The following is a 23,244-nucleotide window of genomic DNA, read 5'->3' on the forward strand; positions in this document are numbered from 1 at the left end:
GGTCTGAAGACCAAGTTAGACTTGTAAGGATTAACGTTCTGGTTAGTGGTGTAACCCCTTTTAAGTTTTGATGATGATGACTTTTACTATTTTCTTCCTTTCTTTCTTTTGAGGTACTGGGGGTTGAGCCCAGTGTCTTGTACATGTTAGGCAAGCTCTCTACCACTGAGCTACATCCTCAGCCCAGTCTCCCGGTTCACTTATAAAATGAGAAAAACAGGTTGGGCACGTGTGACTCACACCCGTAACCTCAACCCTCGAAAAGCTGAGGCAGGAAGGTTGCTTATGTCGAGGCCAGCCTAGGCATTGTGCAAGCTTCAGACTCAGAAAACAATAAACAAGCAAAAACAATTTAAACCATTAATAAATAAAAATGAGGAGGTATATCTGAGTCAGAGTGAGGACCGAGCCATACAACATGGTGGCGGTGGTGAGTGGCACTGCTCCGTGGTAGTGCAGCTGAGCATCCTCACCTGCAGGGCAGATCTGGAATGCTCCAAAGTCTGAGCATCAACGGTAACACAAGAAAAGTTCCATATACAACCACACACGAAATGCTGCAGTCAAAACACAGGCACATTGCCCGGTGTGGTGGCGCACACTTTTAATCCCAGCACCCAGGGCAGAGGCAGGCGCAGCTCTGTGAGTTCAGAAGCCACGTTGGTCTTCAGAAGGAGTTCCAGGACAGTGCTGGGATTAAAGGCATGTGCTACCACCTCCAAGTTGAAATTCAGTATTTTGTCTATATCCTGAAGTTACCTTTTTGTACCTAAATCTAATCTGGAAGTACTTAGATATTCTGAAGGGACATCCTTAGGTATGAATATTGTAATACATTAATGACAGCATTTCTGTTTCTGATGCTATGTCTTCATTTCCTTGGGAATAGTTAACTTTGAATGAAAGCTTTAGGCCTGAAGCTATCCAGATGTAAATTAAAATTCAGTTTCTTGCTTGCAGTATCCACACCACAAGTGCTCCACAGCCACATGTCACCAGAGTGGCTTGTGTCCCAGGCAATGAAAATCTAAAATACATAGACACACCAGACTTGAAATTCCACTGTGGCAAGTACTGTGGGAATATGCGGCTGCATTACTTTCCAGAAGCATTCCTTCTAATTCTGCTCAGCATTCCCACAAAGAACTGCTTTCAGTGGTGTGGGTTCTGTGGCCTGCCTCAGACAACAGAGAAGGGTTTCAGAGTAATATTTTCAACACATCCCTAAATGGGCCACACGAGCTTCCAGACCTCAGAGATCAGAGTCCCTCGGCTGCCACTCAAACCTGCTTACATCTAGCTTCCCCCAAGTTGTTCCCCAGCTGTTGCCCCCACACCTCTAAGGGAAGGGAATGCAAAGCCAAGAGAGTCAGCCCACTGTTACCAACTCTCCAGTCTATTAGAAACTTTCTCTTAGTTGGGGCATATTGGTACCCACCTTAAACCTAGCACTGGGGAGGCAGAGGCCGGTGAGTTCCAGGGTAGTCAGGGCTACATAGAAGGACCGTGCTTTAAAAATCCAATATAACCCTTTTCTCCAAAAACGAAAACAAACAAAAAACCCCAAAATAAATTCAATATATGTATATAAATCTTTTTCATCTTTTAAAAGTTACATGTGTATGTGTGTGTACACTACTGCCCGTGGAGGCAAGAGGAGCACAGCAGAGTCTGCAGCTGGAGTCACAGGCAGTTGTGAGCTGCCTGATGTGGGTAACTGAACCCCAGGCCTCTGTAAGAGCAGAAAGTGCTCTTAACCACTGAACTGTCTCCAACCCTTCTCTCCCAGCCCACAGTATTGTATTGATCCTCTGGAGTCACAAGAAAACCTAGTCTCTCCTCTGGGAAACTCTTCTTATAGTGAAGACAGAATATAGACTTGTTTTCTAGCTAAACATGCCTACTTCGTCTTTTTAAACGAAGGATTTGATTTTTATTTTTAATTATGTATATTGTAGAAAGAGGAGTGGGCCGTGTCCCCGCCCAGCTCCTGGCTGCCCGGCAGGCCTGCTTTTTGTCCTGGCCACCCGTCTATTTTTTTTTTGGTAAAATATTTATTTATTATGTATACGATATTCTTTCTGTGTGTATGCCTGAAGGCCAGAAGAGGGCACCAGACCTCATTACAGATGGTTGTGAGCCACCATGTGGTTGCTGGGAATTGAACTCAGGACCTTTGGAAGAGCAGGCAATGCTCTTAACCACTGAGCCATCTCTCCAGCCCCCTGCCCGTCTATCTTAACCCCTGAAATAACCACACGGAAATTGTATTAATTAAAACGCTGCCTGGCCCATTAGCTCTAGCCTCTTATTGGCTAACTCTTACATCTTGATTAACCCATTTCCATTAATGTGTATCGCCACTTGACTGTGGCATACCCGCATGAGTCTAACCAGGAGAATCATGGCAACTTCCAGTCTGTCCTTCTTCCCAGCATCCTGTTCAGTCTACTCCACCTATCTAAATTCTGCCCTATCAAAAGACCAAGCCAGTATCTTTATTCAACCAATGAAAGCAACATAAATACAGAAGTACCTCCTATACGAGTATATAAATGTCTGGTATGGGTATGTGCCTGTAGGTGCAGCCATGGAGAAAGGCTCTTTATTGCAATGCATCTGGCTCCTTGGAGGGTGATGAAGACCACTATTTTAGGCATTTGCCATTCGCCCATCTACTTAATAAACCACCTGAATCCAAATCTAAGTCGTTAACAAAACAGTCTCAGAGGAAATCAGGACAGAGGTGTGTGGCTTGTTCACTAGATTGGCAGTCGGGAGGGAGAGACGGTTAGACTTCAGAGTGTATTCACTCTTCCTCTAGCCTTACCTCGGCAGCAAAGTCCTTTTCCAGCTCCAGGTAAACGGTGTAGGTTTTGTTTCCACCCCACTTCTCATCTCTTAGGATCACAAACTCTACAACATACCAAGAAACCAGTCAGTAACTACAGACACAATATTCCTCCACCCAATGCATCACTATTTGTAGATTTGCTCTTTGTGTGTGTATGTGTCTGTGCACACACATGTGCACACGCATCATATTTAAAGCACTTTACTTTCACCAGTCTTCTCACCAGCCCTGGCATTCTATTTTTTCATTTTTTTGGTGCTGGGATTATTTAGTCGTGCACTCTACAATGAGCCTTCCTAGGAGCTGACTCGCGTTAGATAAGCTCCCTACAATGAGCCTTCCTGTTCTTTAATTGGATAAGCAGCCACACTGTGTATTCAACAAAAATCATGGCTTAGAATTATTTTGTATTCAGCTGGGCAGTGGTGGTGAACACATTGAATCCCTGCAAGCAGAGGCAAGTTCATCTCTTGTGAGTTCTAGGCCAGCTTGGAATGAGTTCCAGGACAGCCAGGGCTACAAGAAACTGTGTCTTGAAAAACAAGCAAAAGAAAAAAGAACTCTAGTTCAACATGTTTGTCTCCTCTCTCATTTCTGACATTCTCCGCAGGCCGACAATCTCTCAGATCCTTCCTGGTAATGCACACCAGACAACTGAGAGACAGCTCACAGTGCGCATCGTATATATGGCATCAGGACTCTGACAGTCCTAAGCAAGGTCATAGCAGGAACTTGGAGCTCCCAGCTTGGCCCCTGAGAAAAAAGCAGGGACTCTTACCAGACTTGAGAGGAAAGAGGACATGCTTGATGAAGGACAGAACCCCGTTGTTCTCCACATTGCCTGGCTCACAAAAAGCTTTCTTCAGCTTCTTCTTCACATCCTCCTTCCGATCAAGGAGGTCGATTTTAGACTCCTGGAAGTCATGAGGAAAGAGACCTCTTGTGGTTGAAAATGAGAACACATATAACTAGCTTTAACATACAACATCATTTTTAAAAAAGTTTATTTTAATGAAGTCAAATCTATCTACCCCCCCATCATGGATTACATACTCTTTTTGTCTTCTTTTGAGCTAGGGTCTCTGTAACTGAGGCTGACCTCAAACCTGCTATGTAGTAAAGGATATTCTTGAACTGATCTTACCGCCTTTACCTCCCCAGTGCTAGAATTACAGATATGTACTAGGAGGCCTGCATCATGCAGTGTTCAAACCCAGAGCTTCATGTATGCTAGGTAAACACTCTTTCAACTAAGCTATATCCCAAGCCCTAACTATTTATCCATCCATTAAAAAAAAAACAGTGTATGTGTACCACATGCATGCAGGTGCCTACAGGGGCCAGGAGAGGATGTTGGATGTCTAGAACTGGAGTTAACAAGCGGTTGTGAGCCACCTGATGTGGGTCCTGGAAACTGAACCTGGGTCATCTTCAAGAACAGCAAGTGTTTGGGCTGGAGAGATGGCTTAGCAGTTAAGAGCACTGGCTGCTCTTCCAGAGGTGCTAAGGTCAATTTCCAGCAACCACATGGTAGCTCACAACCAACTATGTTGGGATCTGATGCCCTCTTCTGGCATAAAGTTGTACATGTAAATAGAATACTCTCATACACATAAAATAAATAATAAATCTTAAAAACAAAAACAACAACCAAAAAATCCCAAATAGCAAATGTTCTTAACCACTGAGCCATCTCTCTAGTCCCATATACATTTCTTATTTCTTTTTTTGAGACAAGGTTTCTCTGAGAAGCCCTGGCTGTCCTAGAACTCACTTTGCAGATCAGGCTAGCCTTGAACTCAAAGAGATCGGGCTGCCTCTGCCTTCTAAGTGCTGGGATTAAAGGCGTGTGCTACCATCTCTTGGCTAAGAACAAATTTGGAGATTTTAGTTATGTGAGGTGGCACATCACTCATTAACAGTGTGAAGCCAGGGCTAGCGCGATGTCTCAGCAGGTAAAGGGGTCTGCCACCCAGGCTGACTTGTACTTTCCATCCTCCTGCTTCAGCCTTCAGAGTAGATGACATCCCCAAGCCCAGTGCAATAGGGCTGAACTTCTAGACCACAGCCCTATGATGGGAGACATGAAACCCGATCACCCTGGTTGTCAGCAGCACAGTTGACACAACAGGACGACAGTTTGCCTCACAGCACAGACATCCAGACTCTAGTTAGCTAGGGCACTGTTCTTCGGAGTCTTCAATCTGTCTTTTGATGAAGCTTTCTAGATTCAAGAAATGGTCGTGGGGGGCTAGCAAGATTTGGTGGGTAAAAGGGCTTGCTTGCTAAACCAAGCCTGATGACTTTGAGTTCAATCCCTGGTCCCCTGGAAGGAGGAGAGAACCAACTTCCCTACGTAGTCTTGACCTATATACATGGGTCACTGCAGTTATGGACCCACACATATACAAACAAATAAATCAGTGTAAAAAAGGGAAAGTGGTTGTGGCCTGGGGATGGAGCTGTGGAAGGGTGCATGCCCAACATGAGAGGCTTTAGGTTCAATCCCCAGTTCTAAATAAAAGGGAAAGGAGGTGTGTAATCTTTGGTAAAGGCACATGGACACACATGCACACACACATACAAACACACACACCAAATAGATAAAATAAATGTAAAAAATGTAAAGATGGTTAGTAGTTTACCTCCTCTGATGAGCTCATTTTGCTCCCAGTTAACCCCGGGACCATGGGATTCATCAGATGGATCCGTTTTGAGTAGCCAAGTGCAGGGAGGTACTGGAATGAAAGCACAACAATAGCAGATATTAATATAAATTTCTCCTCGGTGCTCTGTTCTCATCTGGTCTGACCAGCAACTTCAGGGCACTATGTACCAGACATTCTTCCTTGCCTTTTTAATAAACATATATAGTTTTCAACAGTCATCATTATTAGCAGACTTTAACAAATATCCATATTTTATGTGAGTGTGTGTATATGTGTGTGCACGCACGCATATGCATATATGAGGGTGCATTCACCTGTGTGGGTACATATAAAGCCCAGAGGATGACACTGGGATGTGTTCTTCAATTGCCTTTCCATTATGTTTTTTGAGACAGGGTTTCGTTGTTTTGCCTACACTGGCTGCTAGTGAGCCCCAGAGTCCGTGGGTCTTCCTAGACTGGGACACAGACACACGCCACGACAGCAGGCATTTAAATGAGTGGTGGTGACTCAAAGTCAACTCTTCCTGTTTGCAAAGCAAGCACTTTACCCACTAAACCATCTCTTCAACCCATGTAACAGTTTTATCTAATTCTTTGCCACTGGATATGTTTATTTCTAAATATTTGCTTTAAATTACTAACGTGGTAAGTACTCTCACACACAACTCAAGTTCTGTCTGTTTGCTCTTATCTCCTCAGGTCAGGTTTCCAGGAGCAGATGTTATTAGGTCAAAGGATAGGAACGTTTAGAGTTGTCAAAGTATCCTAGGAATTTATATTTCTGATTAAGTTGTTTTCTTTACACCTTGCCTAAAATGACCAACTGCAGAGGCTGGAGATGGCTCAGTGATTAACAGCATTGACTGCTCTTTTAGAAAACCTGGGTCCAGTTCCCAGTGTCTACATGGTGGCTTACAACCACTTGTGACTTCAGGCTAGGGTATCTGACACCCTTCTCTGGCTTCTGGTGCATAGCCACATACGCAGGTGTAATACCCATGGACATTAAGAAATCAACAGCAACAACAACAAACCCCCCAACTCCCAAAACCCAAACTAAAACCACAACAACCTTCTCAATATATTCAAGCTCTTTCTGAGAAAAGAACTATGTGTTTGTGCGGACCCCTGAACCCTGGTAAACCTCATCTCTGAGATCTGCGGTTTCTACGAAACTCAGGGCAGGGCAAACCAAACACTCTAGGAGAGAAGAGCAACAGGAGGAATCAAATCCAGCAAGACCTGGAGCAGCTTTTGGGTAGGCACCGAGACAGTGTGGGCTGGTGAGGCAGACAGACCCGGCTGGCTTACACCTGTGCTGTCCCAGACACTGCAGAGCCAGGATGCCCCCCCGTCCAGTGTGCGTCCGACCAGCGTGACTGTGTACCATAACTGACTTAGCTTCAGCTGTGTCTCTCTCAGGGGAGACAGAGGTGGCCACTCACCTTCTCTGCAAAGGTAAAAATCTTCCTCTGGTCAACACCACCAAACTGGGCATCTACTTTTAAGTACTCTTCATCCAAAGCCTGTGGAGAGAAACACGAGTGTAAACATCTGCTGTATTTGTCCCCTACGGGTCTGATACAGAAAATTTGAAATCATGTGATTTTTTTTTTTTTAAACAGGGTAGAGCCAGGAGGGAAATAAATAACACAGAGCCCTCGGTGGTTCAGAAACAGCTGCTGAGTAACTTGCGTGTGTGGACATTACTGCATACGGTGTAGGCTCTGCTCTCAGGATGCTCCTAGTCTAATTCAGTGGGGAGGGAGGGATGCTGGAGGTCCCTCACTGAATAAGACGGCTTGTGTCACATCAAAGAACTGTCTGCTTGCCATGACATCTACTTCTACTTGGGAGGTAGAAGCAAGAGGTTATCCTGAAGTCATGAGGTCAAGACCAGCCTGAACAATATAGATGCTGTTTTGGGGGAAAAAAAAGTGTGTGTGGGGGGGAGGGTTGATTCTGTGGTAAGAGCAGATGCTGAGCTTGTCTAAGGTCCTGGATTCAGTCCCTAGCACCAAACCTCGAAAGAAACTAAAGGCTTATGATGATTTATATGAAAGGGAGAACAGGTTCCCTACACATGAGGCCTGATGCTCTCCTACAACTTGGAGGAGCAGATTCTTTCCCTTTACCCTGTGGGTCTTGGGACATGGGGCTGGTTGACAAGTGCCTTAACTTCCTGAGCAATCTCACTGGCCCAGTATTCAGAGCCTTTCTACTGCTTTGCTTTTGAGTACAGTTTCCTTGATACTCTATGCACGCGGACAGTAACACTGCACTTGGTATAGGGCTCACGACTACAATCCCAGCAATCAAGAGTCTGAGACACAGAGATTGTTGTGAGTTTTGGATCAATTTATGCTATAAAGTGGATTGCAGGTCAACTGTCCCACTCTTTCCCAATACCAAACAACAACAAAAACAAACAAGACAACAACAACAGCAGCAAACCCAAGCCCCCAAAGCAGTAAACCAGGGACTACAAGCTGAACAGTGTCTACTATTCGTTACTTGTCAGGCTGGTGCCAGCCTGTGGATTCAGGGATGAATCAGATCCACATCCTTCCTGTAAGAAGCTCAATTACCTACTTGGGGAGAGACATGGAAATGAATCATTTCATATTCAGCGTGTAAAGGCTAACTACACGTTCACGTGAGGAGCAGGACTAAACACCAAGGAAGAAACAATTCCTGGCTCCAGTCAGCTGGCCGTGGGGAAGTCTTCCTAGAATCAGACTGCCAGACTGCGGGGTGGACTTGGTTTAAGACCATCTAGAGCTGGCCATGGTGGTGCACACCTTTAATCCCAGCACTCGGGAGACAGAGGCAGGTGGATCTCTGTGAGTTCTAGGCCAGCCAGGTCTACAGAGCAAGTACTAGGGCTACACAGAGAAACCCTGTTTCGAAAAAAAAAAAAAAAAACTCCAAAAAACTAGAGTGGTGGTTCTCAACCTGTGGGTCGTAACCCCTGGGATTATCAACCAACCTTTTCACGGGGTCGCCTGAGACCATTGGATATTTACATTGTGATTCCTAACTGTAGTAAAGTTACATCTAGGAAGTAGCAATGACAGTGATGGTATGGTTGGGGTCACCACATGAGGACTATATTAAAGGGCTGAGAACCACTGCTGTAGAGGTTCTCTACCACAAAAAGGAGGCGGTGTGAGAGGGCAGAGGGCTGAGAAGTGTTTAGGAAAACGCGACTGATTTAGTCTTCAAAAGCAAACTTCAAGAGATCAGAGTGCGCTGAGTGTAAAGATTAGACAAGGAGGGGAGGGCGAGGTTTGGTGGCTTGTGGCTGCAATCTTAGGACTGGAGGCAGAGGACAGGTCCCTGAGAGTTCAAGGTCAGCCAGGTCTAAGGAGCCAGTTCAAAGTCAGCTTGACCTACACGGATTTTGTCTAGAAATTAAAATAGCCAGTCGTGGTGGTGCACACCTTTAATCCTAGCACCAGGGAGGGATAGGTGGGTCTCTGTGAGTTCAAGGCCAGTATGGTTCATAGAGTGAGGTCCAGACTAGCCAAGGCTATATAAAGCAAGAACCTGTCTCAAAAATAGTAATAATAGAAGAAAGAAAAGTAGATAAGACCACGAGTGTCATACGAGGGTGCTTTAGTACTGTCCTGTCAGTGAACAGTTTTAAGGAGAAATGTGACCAGCACTGAAGAAAGACATCAGTTACAGACACAGCTGGGCATGGACCAGAAGCCTATGTAGGCTGGAGACAGACAGCATCACTAGCAGGCTATTGTAAGAGTCTATTTGAAAAACACCCATGATCCAAAGCAGTGGAGATGTGGAGCAAGACCCAGTTTAAGAGCTGGTATGTGTGTGTAAGTGTGTGTGCATACATGCGTGTGGAGGCCAGGGATGGCTGCCAGGTGTCTTCCTCCATCGCTCCACCTGAGGCAGTCGCTCTACTGAACTTGGAGCTAGTCTTGCTAGTTAGTAATGGACCAGCCTGATGAGAAAGAAGCTGAGGTCAAAATAAATTCATTACTATTTGATCATATCTTGACCCATTTTCTGAAATTTGACATTCCACACCCCATACCCTGACCTCCACCCTGGTAAGATGTTCTACCAAGTTCCTACATAACCAAAAACTCTTGGAAACACCTAGCCTTGTAGTTTTGGGGTTATCACACCCCTATTCTCTCAAACACAGCTTTAGGGAGCTGTATGACAGAAAATAAAGCTTGCTTAATTTGACCAAACATTTTGGGTTGGTGATCTTTACTCTTATAAAGTGGGATTAATAGTTAGTTTGCCTAGGGATTCCCTGTCTCCGCCTCCCAAGTGCTGGGATTAACAGGCAAGTTCCTACACCTGCCTGGCTTTTTTGTTTTGTTTCTTCTTTGAGACAGGGTTTCTCTGTGTAGCCCTGGCTATCCTGGAACTTGCTCTGTACAACAGGCTGCCTCAAACTCACTACTGCCTCCCCCCCTCCCCCTTTTAAATGTTGGTGCTAGGGGTTTGAAAGAGCAAGCACCCTTATCTACTGAATCATCTCCCTAGACCTGAGTTTAAGAGCTTTAAAAAGCAACACTGGTAAAATTTGGATCATAATTAGTTGAGGTTAGGAGCGAGGAAGAGGACACACGGGAAGGCTGAGTAAAAAACTAGCTACACCAGCACTGTCCACAGAACTTCTCTGTAACCGTGAGCATGTTCTCTCTAGGCTGTCTGTTCTAGCACCTCCTAGTAGTAACCACACATGGTTACCACAGACTAGAAATCTACACCATTTGACTGAAGAACTAAAATTAAAAAAAAAAAAAGTTTGGGTATGGTGGTGCATACCTCTAATCTTAGCACTCAGAAGGCAAAGCCAGGAAACTTCCTGCAAATTTTTAGCCAGGCAGAAGTACATAGCATGACCTTATCTTAAAAGAACAAAAACCAGGGACTGGAGAGATGACTCGGCAGTTAAAAGCACTGGCTGCTCTTCCAGAGGTCCTGAGTTCAATTCACAGCAACTATGTGGGGGCTCACAACCACCTATAACAGGATCTTCTGGTGTGGGAGAAGACAGGTCACTCATACACATCAATCAAACAAATAAATATTTAAATTGAGTAAAACAAAACACTTCTCAGCAACTGAAGACTAGATGGTACTTAAATTAAAACAAACACACAGCCGGGCGGTGATGGCGCATATCTTTAATCCCAGCACTTGGGAGGCAGAGGCAGGTGGATCTCTGTGAGTTCGAGACCAGCCTGGTCTACAAGAGCTAGTTCCAGGACAAGCTCCAAAACCACAGAGAAACCCTGTCTCGAAAAACCAAAAAAACAAAAACAACAACAACAAAACAAAACAAAACCCAAACAAACACACAACTGGAATGAGGATAATTTCCTCAAGTAGCCCAGACAAGCCTAATCACCTTGAACTCAGGATCTTCCTGTCTGTGAGTACCAAGACAGCTAGGGCTACACAGAGGGACCCTGTCTTGAAACAATCAACAAACAACAACAAATTTTTGTTCATTCTGTTGCCAGGCTTGTTTGGAACTCCTAGGCAGGATTTGACCTTAAAGACTTCCATTTACTTCTGCCTCCTGAGGGCTGGGGTTAAAGGTGTGCGCCTCCACATTCAGCCGCCTTAGTTTCTTTAGTAGCTAAGCCTACAGACTTATGTGCCACCTTGCTCAGCTAAGAAAAAAAATTTTTTTGGTAGTGGTGGTGGTGGGGGTTTGAGACAGGGTTTCTCTGTGTAGTGCTGGCTGTCCTGAAACTTGCTTGGTAGACCAGCCTAGCCTCAAACTCATAGAGACCCACCTGTCTCTGCCTCCTGAGTGCTGGGATTAAAGGCATACCCCACTATGCCCAGCATCGAGCTAAAATTTTAAAAACTTTTTCCCTCCTTATAGTATTAGGGATCAAACCTAAGCAAACATTCTGCTACTGCGCAGTATTTGAAGTCCATAGCTTTAATTAGCTCTTTTGTCTCTCTCTCTCTCCCCCTCTCTGTCTGTCTGTCCATCCATCCATCTATACTCTGGCTACGTAACCTAGGCCAATCTTGAACTTACAATGGAGCAGTCTGAAAAACAAAAAGGAACCAGGCATGGTGGTGTCTCAAAAACAACAACAAACAAACAAAACAAAACAAAACCCCAAAAACCAGAAAGGAAACGGGAGACAGGGGCTTACAGTAAAGAAGAATCCAGGAAGAAGAAGAGCCAGGGTACAGCCAGTGCCTGAGAAGCTTCTGAACACTCATTAGAAACAATGCAGAGGGCTGGAGAGGTGGCTCAGTGGCTAAGAGCACCAGCTGCTCTTCCAAAGGACCCAGGTTCAATTCCTAGCACACACATGGCAGCTTACAACTGTCTATAACCCCAGAGTTTTAGGGGATTGGACACCCACACCCCACACACATATACAGATGCCTCACAACCATCTGTAATGAGGTCTGGTGCCCTCTTCTGGTCTACAGACATACACACAGATAAGACACAGAATAACAATAAAAAAGATAGCACTGCCATCACTTCTACATATATATACATACACACACACATACATATACAGAGAGAGACACACACACACACACAAAATAGCAATATGCATTAAAAAACCCTTAAAAAACAAATGAAAGAGTGCAGAAAGGCAACTGGTACCCTCTCCTCCCTCTTGCATACCTGCAGTCCAGGGTACAGCAGGCCACTCAGTAAAGGGTGCTCCACCTGCTTCACGACCTCAGCTCCGGCTTTCTTGGCATCATGTTGTGTGACCACAGAGGACAGTCGGTACACATCCAGCGTGTACTCTCTTAAGAAGAAAGGCAGAGGATACACCTGTAAGACTGAGCCCAGGCCTCAGTGTCCCAGGACAGCCCCCCAATCCTAGGATGTCCTAAAGACAGCATTGCCGGGTGGTGGTGGTGGCACATGCCTTTAATCCCAGCACTGGGGAAGCAGAGGTAGGTGGATCTCTGTGAGTTCAAGGCCAGCCTGGTCTACAAGAGCTAGTTCCTGGACAGGCTCCAAAAGCTACAGAGAAACCCTGTCTCCAAAAACAAAAACAAAACAAAACAAAACAAAACAAAACAAAAAAAGGGGGCTGGAGAGATGGCTCAGTGGTTAAGAGCATTGCCTGCTCTTCCAATGGTCCTGAGTTCAATTCCCAGCAACCACATGGTGGCTCACAACCATCTGTAATGAGGTCTGGTGCCCTCTTCTGGCCTGCAGGCATACATAGACTATTGTATAAATAATAATAATAATAATAATAATAATAATAATAATCCAACCTATTACTTTAAATTTCTGTTTTTCCTTTTGGTTCTGGAAAATGTTCTACTATTATCTCGTGACACACTACGTCTTTGCCAACTCCTTCTCTCTTCTGGAATCCCTAATCAATAAATACTACAATTTTTCAATCTTTCTTCCATACCTTCAAAAAAAAAGTTTTAAATATATGGTATATGGCTGGCAAGGTGGCTCAGTGGTTAAGAACACTTTTTCTTGCAAAGGACTTGGGTTGGTTCCCACATCCACACAGTAGCTCACAATTGTACATAAGTCCAGTTCCAGGGGCACAGGCATCCAAGGGGTGTGAATATATGCACACAGACAAAACACTCATACACATAAAATAAATAAATTTTAAAAATATCACCCTTGGGGGGCCGGGCATGGTGGTGCACACCTTTAATCCCAGCACTCAGGGGCAGAGGCAGGCAGATCTTTGTGAGTTCAAGGCCAGCCTGGTTCACAGAGTGAGTTCCAGGGCAGGCTCTAAAGCTACACACAGAATTCTGTCTCAAAAACCTCCCCCAGAAAAGAAAGAAAGAAAACCTCAGCAGTACCCAGTGTCCTCTCCTAATTCTACCCAGTTCTGCCCCCGCTAGAGGAACCTTATCTTAAGCCTGTTGCTGCTTTTCAGCATTTGTGTCTGTAAGCAGTGGCCTGGAGTCCCAGGGTCAGGGGGGTTTGCATCTCAAATTGCAGCAGATAAGGCCAAACCATTTCCCAATGTGATTTTGTCAAAATTTTTTTTAAAAAGATCTATTTATTTCTATTTTATGGCATTGGTGTTTTGTCTGTGTGAGGGTGTTGGATCCCCTGGAACTGGAGTTACAGGTAGCCGTGAACTGCCATGTTGGTGCTGGAATTGAACCCAGGTCTTTAGAAGAGCAGCTGGTGCTCTTAACCACAGAGCCATCTCTTCAGACCAGTTATTGTGAATTTTATTACCTATTTTGCCTCTTAAAATTTTTTTCCATTTACTGACTGAATTGTGATTTTTCACAATGATTTTAATCTCAATTTTTTCTGAACAACAACCAGGGAACATTACTCTTTCCATATGGTTACTAGTCACTTGAGAATTCTAAGAAATACTCAATTGAACCTTTTTTTTTTACTTGATTGGGTCACTAAAAAAATTAATCATCATTTTTGTTTATTTATTTATTTTTTGATGCAGTCTTTCACTATGTATTGCTAGCTGGCCTAGAACCATGTAGCTCAGACTAATCCTGAACTCATAGAAATTTGCCTGTTTCTGTCTCCTGAGTGCTGGGATTAAAGGCATATATGCCTCTGACTCTGTAAGTTTTGAAAAACTGGATATTAAGTTATATGCATCCCAAGGATTTGGACCATTTGTGGCTTGCATTTGTATTTGTGTATTTATTTTACCACAGAATTACACCCCAGCCTGTGGCTTGATTATTTTTTTAATTTTACTTTTGATGTGGTGGAGGTCTTAATTTGATATGGGAATTTTCTGGGAGTTCCACGCAGGACTTCATAAAATATTCATAAAATAGCAATCTCTCTCTCTCTCTCTCTCTCTCTCTCTCTCTCTCTCTCTCTCTCTCTCTCTGTTTTTCAAGACAGGGTTTCCTTGTGTAGCAGCCCAGGCTGTCCTCAAATTCAGAGATCCTCCTGCCTCTGCTGCTGAGTGCTGGGATTAAAGTCAAGTGCTACCACCACCCAGCTTATAATATAGTTCATTTTTCAGTCTTTTCCTGTGCTTTGGTGCACCTTGTCTCATTGGACCGACTCTGAGATTCTAACTCTCCCAGGGTCAAGCAGTCAACTGTGCTCCGCTTCTAAGACAGCACTCTACACCTCCTGAGAGCATATGCTTTAACATCTTTAAAACCGTCTCTCACGAGCAATGTTAGTCCATGACTAGCAGTTATTTTGAGGTATAGATACTCCTCGCATCTCAGGATGCCCCATCTATACCAAGGGCCACCAATGCCCACATCTGTCCCTGACATAAGGTGGCTTAGCATCTCCATGCAACATAACAATAAGAATTGTTGGAAGATGGCCGTCTTCTCTCATATTTCTTTTATCATTATTTGCTGAGGCCCAAGGAGAAAGGGAGGCTGGCCATTTCCTATCCCTTTGCCACAGGCTATGGGTCCAAGGCTGAGGCTTGGTTAGGGTTAGGGTTACATTTGTGTCTGTAGCAAACAGGATAGAACCTAGGCGTTTCCAAGCCAGTGCATTTTTGATGGGTGAATTAAACCAACAAAGGGTATAGACTGTTTAATGGGTCTTAACAGGTAGTATCAAGTAGCTCCCAACCCAAATTTAAAGAGTACCCGAACTGCACCACCCTGTAATTAGAAAGGCATACCAAACCCACAAGGAGCGATCACGTGCTTACTTGCTGAGCTGGTAGTCGGTGCCTTTGACAAACTTGAGCTTCTCCAAGGGTACGCCAATGCTCTCCAGCATTGCCTTGATCACATTCTCATAGTAACTGGTTCGAAGTTCTAGAAGGTCCCAGGGAGCTTTCATGTTGTCCAGATAAGCATGAAGGTCCGCAAACAGAATCGTTACCTTGACAGAAACAATAAGAAGCCACCAAAATGTAAATCGGCCCCAGTGATTTCCACTCCCTCCCCACCCCCACCTTTGTTAAGGGTCTCTTTTGGTCACTTAACAATGACAACAGCTTGGTTCATAGCAAGCGTTCTTACCTCACACCCTGCCTTCAAGAAGTCAGCAATCTTGGACATGGGCACAAAGTAAGCCACATGTGGCTTCCCAGTGGTGGCCGTGCCCCAGTAAACTTTGAGTTCCCGCTCCTTCAGTATCTCCTTCAGTTTTTCTTCCCCCAGAACCTCCTGTTGTGAAAGCAGAAGAGCCGGTTTAATGCTGATCCCTTACCTTGCTCATCCTTTACCCTGCAAACAAAGTCGTGTGTCACTGGGGTTTCAGGCTCAGAGCCTGTGGGCAAATGTCACTGGAGTCCAAACATGTTCTCAGTGCTGAGATTCCACCTAAGCTGTTCCCGTTGCTGCTAGTGCCTCTTCCAGGAAACAACACTGATGCTAGGGTACGAAGGCACAGATCTGCCCATCTACCCTCTACTCTCAGTTACCCTCCCTCCTTTTGTAGTCACCTCAACAAACATTTTTCCTTTTTAAATTTTATGTATATAGGTGTTTTGCCTGCATATATGCCTGTGCACCATATGTGTGCAGTGACCCAGAAGGCTTGAAGGGGTTGTCAGATCCCTTGGAACGGGAATCATGGTTGTAAGCCTCCATATAGGAGGAGGGAATCATGCGGGCAGTGGTGGCACACACCTTTGACCTCAGAACTTGGGAGGCAGAGACAGGCGGATCTCTGAGTTCCAGGACAGCTAGAGTTATGCAGAGAAACTCTATCTTGAAAAGCAAAGCAAAGCAAAACAAAACAAAAAAGGAAAGGAGCCAGGAATCAAAGCCAAGCCCAGGTCCTGAAGAGCAGCCAGTGATTTTAACTACTGGACCATCTCATCAGAACCTGGAGCCACCTTAATAGTCATCTCTTCTGCTGTCATCTGCTTCAGTCTCACTTCAGTGAGCTCCATGCTCCTGCCTCTGCCTCCCATATGCCATCACGACCCGGCACTCCATACTCCTCTGAGGTTCACAGAGGACCCTGAGGCAGCTAACTGCAATGAACACTTACTTCCCTCCTCTTTCTGCTTAGGCATCTTTGCCACTGCTCTTGCCATCATTAAGGGTCAGCAATTCTCCTCTGCCCCTACATTCTGTTTTGTTTTGTGTCAGGGTCTCATGTAACCCAGGCTAGCCTCTAACTTCTAAGTGCTTAGAGTCCAGGTGTGTACTGACAGGCCATGCCTTGTCATGCATCAAACCCAGGCCTTTGTGTATGCTACAGCGAGAAAAACCATACTTGTGTAACCTGGAAACTATGTTGAAAACATATTGTTGTGAACTGAAAATTTGTTTTGACAAAATGAATATAATATGTTTTGACTTAAAAGATGTTGCTGTAAGCAAAGAAAAATATTTACAAATAACGTGAACATAAAGTTTTGACTGTTAATATAGAAAAATAGTATGTTAAAATGGTGAGCCTGATAAAGTTATAGGCTGGCACACCCAAAGAGTTTAAGAACTAAAAACAGGGGCTGGAGAGATGGCTCAGTGGTTATGAGTACTGGCTGCTCTTCTAGAGGTCCTGGGTTCAGTTCCCACCTGCAGGCTCACAACTGTCTATAACTGTAGTCTCATGAGAGCTGATGCCCTCTTCCGGAAATGCAAACATACATGCAGACAAAACACCCGCCCATATACACACACACACCCACATAAATAAATGTTAAAAAATAACAACAGAAACCACCCTCCCTGAAACCAGATAGTGGACCCCAGGATTGAATCACCATGCTCCCAAACACCCCCTGTGTTGAGCCCCATAGGCAAGGCAACTTTGAGACAGGCCACTGTGACTCTGTCTCCAGGGACCATCGATTTCCTGGCATTATTGGTGACTTCACACCCACCCACCTTCAGCCCTAGCTGACCTGCCCTACTGTTCCCTGATCGTGAGAGATCTATTTGCATGAAACTACTGTAATCTTTCTAACAGCATAGCATCATAAGGAAATGTTTATGTGAATAAACCGAGTGTACTTGAAGGCAAATCTCACGTGGACATCCTAATTGCCGAGTGCTTCACAGCCCACTGGCCATTGGCAAACACTTTTTTTTAAAAAAGATTTTATTTATTTATTTATTATGTATAGTGTTCTGCCTGCAAGCTAGGAGCCAGATCTCATTACAGATGGTTGTGAGCTACCATGTGGGTGCTGGGAATTGAACCTCTGGAAGAGCAGCCAGCGCTCTTAACTGTTGAGCCACCTCTCCAGCCCACTAGGCAAGCACTTTATCAACACAGCTACTTCATATCTAGTTCCTAATTTCACATTCAGCCTAAATTACTCCCTTCAGCTGCTTCGAAGCATGACGGGTCTACATTACTGTATGGCTTTTGTACGTTTTAAACATGGCTGGAGATGTGGCTCGGGGGGTAGAGTGCTTGCCTAGTATGAAGAAAGCCCTAGGTTTGATCCTCAGCACCGGATAAAACCAGGTATGACGGTAAGGTACACACTTGCAGTCCCTGGAGGCCATCCTGGATTATATCAGAAACCAGCTCAAAATCCAAAAGTTAGAAAAAACAAATGTTTAGTACAATTATTAATTCAATCATTCCTAGTATTTGGGGAATGGTAAACGAGCATTAGCTTCAATTTTTGAACGATTTTTTTGTTTGTTTTGTTTTTCAAAACAGGGCTTCTCAGAGTAGCCTTGGCTGTCCTGAAACTTGCTCTGTAGACCAGGCTGGCCTCAAACTTATAGAGATCCGTCTGCCTCTGCCTCTTGAGTGCTGGGATTAAAGGGGTGTACCACCACCGTCTGGCCAAAAAAATATATGTATGCATATCGGTGTATTCAAGTGTCTTTAAAGCCCACTCTGCCTCCTTGGTGCTGGAGTTACAGGCAGTTGTGAGCTACCTGATGTGGGTGCTGGGAACTGAATTTGGGTTCTATGCAAGAGCAGCAGATGCTCTTAATTGCTGAACTGCCTGTTTAACAAACCAAAGTAAGTTTCAAGCGAAGCCAGGTGCCTTGAACTACATGGAGAGACCATGTGATAATATCCACTTCTGAAAATAACCCATTTGCAAAGAGACAGAACTTTTCCCGGACCTAGCTGCAGAGTTAATATGCCTTGAGACCATTGAAGACCATGTATTCAATCTGCTATCCTACTGTGTACTCTGTGTAAGTTTAACCTGCCTTAAGAGAACAATGTAATCAGCCTTACTACCCTTGGATTCCCCATGAGGTCAGCTGTTACAATCCAAGCTAAACACAGAGCTTTTTTTTTTTTTACTCTTTTAAAGTTATATACTTTCCCATTCCCCTGACCCAGAACAATCTGTGTATCTGTGTGTTAGTCATTTACTGAAAGCAGACCCAACACCTGTGTGAGGCTTTGAGTGCTGTTCTGAGTCAATGACGTAACTTCTTCCTTTGTAAAACTCTGCTAAAGATATCTGGAGGAAAGTGTTCCTCATTCCGTTCCTGTGCTGTTGAGTAGATTCAGAGCAAGCCCCTTTGTTAGAGACAGGCAACAGGAACAGACACCAGACACACACAACCAGACAGCAGACAGGCCACAGACCACAAACTACAGACAGAATGAAGACACAGGGAGAGAGGTAAAGAGTTCAGATTTTGGCTTCTCTCTTGTTCTAAACTATTCTAAGAGGAATTATCTTTCTTTAATTTTTTAATTCTACCATTGATGTAAGCTCTGTCTCAAAAAATAAAAGATAAAAAAAAGACCAACAAGTTGTGAGTAGAATAACTCCAACTCCAACGTCCATCAGTTAATAGATGGATAAATACAATATGGTATGTTCATATAATGGAATATTAGCCTCAAAAAGGAAAGAGAAAGGTAGACTACAGATCTGTGTGGGAATCTATTTTGAAGGTAGATCAGACCCAATTACTGCTAGCCTGGGCAGAGGCTTAAGAGAGAGGAGACAAGGGGCTCCCAGGTCCGAGATGTCTGAGCTTGAGCCTTGACAGCAAGCAGTAGAAATCATTCTCTTTTCTTTTTTTTTTTTTTTTTTTTTTTNTTTGTTTGGTTGGTTTTTGGTTTTTCGAGACAGGGTTTCTCTGTAGCTTTGGAGCCTGTCCTGGAGCTAACTCTTGTAGACCAGGCTGGCCTCGAACTCACAGAGATCCGCCTGCCTCCCGAGTGCTGGGATTAAAGGCGTGCGCCACCACCGCCGGGCTCTTTTCTTTTTAAAGAGTTATTTTTATTAAGTGTCTCTGCGTTTGAGTATATGTGTATGAGTGCAGGTGCCTGCAGAAGCCAGAGGCATCAGACCCCTTGGAACTGGAGTTTTAGGTGGTTGCAAGACACCTGATGTAGGTGTTGGGAAGAACTTGGGTTGTCTGCAAGAACGGCAAGTGCTCTTAAAGTTTGAGCCAGCTCTCTAGCCTCCTATTTTCTTTTTTTTTTTTAAATTTATTTATTTATTTATTTATTATGTATACAATATTGTGTGTATGCCTGCAGGCCAGAAGAGGGCACCAGACCCCATTACAGATGGTTGTGAGCCACCATGTGGTTACTGGGAATTGAACTCAGGACCTTTGGAAGAGGAGGCAATGCTCTTAACCTCTGAGCCATCTCTCCAGCCCCCCCCCCCATTTTCTTTTTTTAAAAAAGGTTTAAACAATAAATAAAGAGCAGAGGCATCTGCTTCTTGTTGTCTCTGTCCATGTTTCTGTCTCTATAAATGCCTGGTCAGTGTGTGCTCTCGCTCTCTCTTTGGGGTGTCTTTGTCTCTGGGTTTCTGTTTCCCCCTAATTCTCGCCTACGTACCAGAGCACTTTCCCACGGGGAAGCAGTTTCCTGAAAGAGATCAAAGGTCAGAATAGGCCAGTGGGATGAGGTAAGGGACACAGAGGTCTGGGGAGGGGAGAGAACGTGGAAGGGGACGAGGGAGAGGACATGTTAGGAAAGGGCTAGAACTGTCCAGGAGAGGTATATACATAGGAGACATAGAGTCGATTAGTGCTTCCCTAGGGCTGGGAGTAGGGGTGGGGAATGGGCATTGGGTTAGCTAATGTTGCAGGTTTTTCTTTTTCTTCGAGACACTCCAAGCTGACCCCGAATTCAGTAAGGTAAGTGAAGGTGGCCTTGAACCCCTGATCCTCACCTGAGCCATCTCTCCAGCCCCCATGGTTCATTTTTTTAAAAATATTTATTTATTTATTTATTTATTTATTTATTTATTTATTTATTATGTATACAATATTCTGTCTATGTGTATGTCTGCAGGCCAGAAGAAGGCACCAGGCCTCATTCCAGATGGTTGTGAGCCACCATGTGGTTGCTGGGAATTGAACTCAGGACCTTTGGAAGAGCAGGCAGTGCTCTTAACCACTGAGCCATCTCTCCAGCCCCCCCATGGTTCATTTTTCATATCTTTTGTTCATCTGTTTTGAGACAGGGTCCTTCTGTATTGCCCAGTGGTCTAGGACATGTGTTCTCCCGCTTCCCAGGGATGGACCACCTAGGGTCACCTTTATATAGGTGTTCTGAGCACATTTTTTTAATCATTGAAACAACAGAAACAAAGTCACTGTATAGCACGTGCTGGGGCTACCGGCCTGTGCCACCATGCTCAGGTGGGTTCACATTCCTCTGGGGAAAATAACCAACTCTGTGGATATATAGACATTGACTAAACTGTCCCCTTTAAAAGGGTGAGCGCTCTTAGACACAGGGTCTCCATAAATAGCCCTAGCTATCCAGGAGCTATGTAAACTAGGCTGGCTTCCAAGTTGAAGTGAGTCTCCTGTCTCTGCCTCTCAGGTGCTGAAATTACAGGAGCATGTACCACACCACACCCAGGAACTGTGACCTATAACGTAAATAAAATAAAAAATAAAGGCCAGAAAGACGCTTCAGTACTGCGCCTACCCTTAGCGTAAGTCTGATCTAGTCTTGATCTGGCCTGTAAAACAAACTTTACAAGGTGCTCATGACTGGGCTCCTGTCTGCCTCTCCTAAACGGACAAGTCAAATGACAGTGGTAAGTTCTGGGGAGGAAGAGCAGGATGGAGCCGGCGCTGTGGCAGAGAGTTTGTCTGAGCAGCACTGCCGCTTGCCCTACTCCAGAGAAATCAGTCTTCTTGGAGGAGTGTGTGAGGGCTCTGAGGACCAAGCCCAGAGCCTGCCTCCCAGTTGCTTGACCAGTGAGCCACACCCCTAGCCTTCTCTCTGAACCACGAGATTCTTGCTCCCCTTGGGTCCCTCTGAAATTGCTGTTCAGGATTTTTCTGGGTAACCCCTACACTTGTAGTTGCTGACAAGAGAAGCACCTGCGAACTGAACGGAAGACGCACATGTTGGGCAGTTTGGAGGACACATCCTCAGAGGAAGCTTCCTTCTTCCTCTTCTCTCTCTCTCTCTCTCTCTCTCTCTCTCTCTCTCTCTCTCTCTCTCTCTCTCCCTCCTCCCCCCAAGACAGGGTTTCTGTGTGTAGCTTTGGCTATCCAGGAGCTCGCTGGCTCTGTAGACCAGGCTGGTTTCGAACTCACAGATCCACCTGCCTCTGCCTCCTGAGAGCTGGGGTTAAAGGCGTGCGCCACCGCCGCCCGGCTCTTTCTAACGTGTGTGTACCCATGGAAGCCTGAAGGGGATGCCAGGCCCTCTGCAGCCGTGTTGAGCTGCCTGACATGGGTGCTGGGAACGGAATCGGGGTTCGGTAAAAGCAAGAGCTTTGAACCTCTGAGCTATCCTTTCAGCCCACCCGGCCCCATTTCTTTTCAGAATTCCAGCCACAGGAACTTTCACGACTTGCTTTATCTTTAGTGTTTGGAGTTATGAGTCGTTTTAAACTTCTAGTTCTTTCCACAAGATCTCTGAGAGGACACGGCCCTTACTCCCTAGAGCCTAGCACTGCGCCCGGCATATAATAAATAGAATGATGGAATGTGGTTCCTAGCCCCAGGATGGCTACAGCACAAGATAAGTGCACACAAAAGGCGAGCCCATTGTGGTGGTTTCTTTTGCATCCTGGGAATGGCTGCTTGATTGACTTACTGATCAATTAGCAGAGGACCTTAAAGCCGCCCAGGCGCGGAGACCGAGGCCCTACACACTTAGGACCCGGGGCTGGACTCGGGATCACTGGACTGGAGTCCCCAGTACCCAATGGCGCATTCCAATCCCAAGGCCCGACCTGCAGGTTCCGGGTGATAAGGTGCAGCTTCTCTTCAAGGCTAGGAGCATCCCCCATGGCTCCGCTTTCTCCGCTTCCCGCGTTCAGCTGGCACCCGCGCCCTTTCCTCGCCCGCCGCCGCCGCCGCGTGCCGGGAACTGTCACGCTAGTCCCTTCAGGTTGCATCAGCTGAGCTCGTAGCTCCGCTTGCTAGGCCTAGCTGCACTTCCGCCCAGGAGTAGCCCGGAGTCAGGAGCAGCAGAGAGTCGAACGGATCGATGAAACAGGAAGAGGCGGAGCCATCGGGCCGGGTAGGCGGTGCGGAAGGCGGGGTTGGGAAGACTGCCCGGGACGCAACCCTCTCGGGGGCGGGGCGGTTTCCTGCCAATCACTGTTTGGTTGCCCTCCCCCTGGAGGTGGCCTCGCTGCCTCGGGGTGGGGGAGGTCGAGAAGGGGGCGATAAAATGGCGCAGGGGGCGGAGTGAGGTGCAGCCGCTCGCCCAGGCTTTGGCCCGGCTTCCGGAGGTGAAGAGCGGGAGGGACGGCTTTTCGTCGTCTGGGCGGCCGGTCGGGGTCGCCTGTTGCTTCTCCACGGGGCCGCGAACATCGTCTCCCCCCCCAGCGAGGAGTAGGGAGGTCCTCGCCTCGCTGAGGGAAGGGCTGGCTCTCGCTCCTGAGGTGAT

At 45.6% G+C, this 23,244-nt stretch overlaps 2 protein-coding genes across 11 annotated transcripts in view; one reads left to right on the forward strand and one right to left on the reverse strand.

Moving 5' to 3' along the window:
• The window catches only part of Yars1 (tyrosyl-tRNA synthetase 1), a 28,373-nt gene extending 5,594 nt beyond the window's left edge, over positions 1–22,779 (reverse strand). The window contains exons 1-8 of the mRNA XM_050150600.1: positions 22,583–22,779; positions 15,489–15,635; positions 15,173–15,348; positions 12,181–12,310; positions 6,971–7,051; positions 5,500–5,592; positions 3,633–3,768; positions 2,831–2,916 (exon numbers count right to left, since the gene is read on the reverse strand). Coding sequence (XP_050006557.1) covers positions 2,831–2,916; positions 3,633–3,768; positions 5,500–5,592; positions 6,971–7,051; positions 12,181–12,310; positions 15,173–15,348; positions 15,489–15,635; positions 22,583–22,747 — 1,014 coding nt within the window. The 5' untranslated portion in view covers positions 22,748–22,779. The remainder of the gene's footprint in view (positions 1–2,830; positions 2,917–3,632; positions 3,769–5,499; positions 5,593–6,970; positions 7,052–12,180; positions 12,311–15,172; positions 15,349–15,488; positions 15,636–22,582) is intronic.
• A 79-nt stretch (positions 22,780–22,858) lies between these two features.
• Positions 22,859–23,244, forward strand: part of S100pbp (S100P binding protein) — a 36,665-nt gene continuing 36,279 nt past the window's right edge. For 2 of the 10 annotated variants that reach the window (XR_007593351.1, XR_007593352.1), the window contains exon 1: positions 22,859–23,086. The gene's annotated coding sequence lies outside the window, so the exon portion shown is untranslated. The other 8 variants (XM_050150675.1, XM_050150637.1, XM_050150657.1 and 5 more) reach the window with 6 other exon arrangements.

Source organism: Alexandromys fortis, unplaced genomic scaffold, assembly GCF_014885135.2.
Source record: "Alexandromys fortis isolate MF-2015 unplaced genomic scaffold, M_Fortis_MF-2015_v1.1 scaffold_26, whole genome shotgun sequence".
NCBI lineage: Eukaryota > Metazoa > Chordata > Mammalia > Rodentia > Cricetidae > Alexandromys > Alexandromys fortis.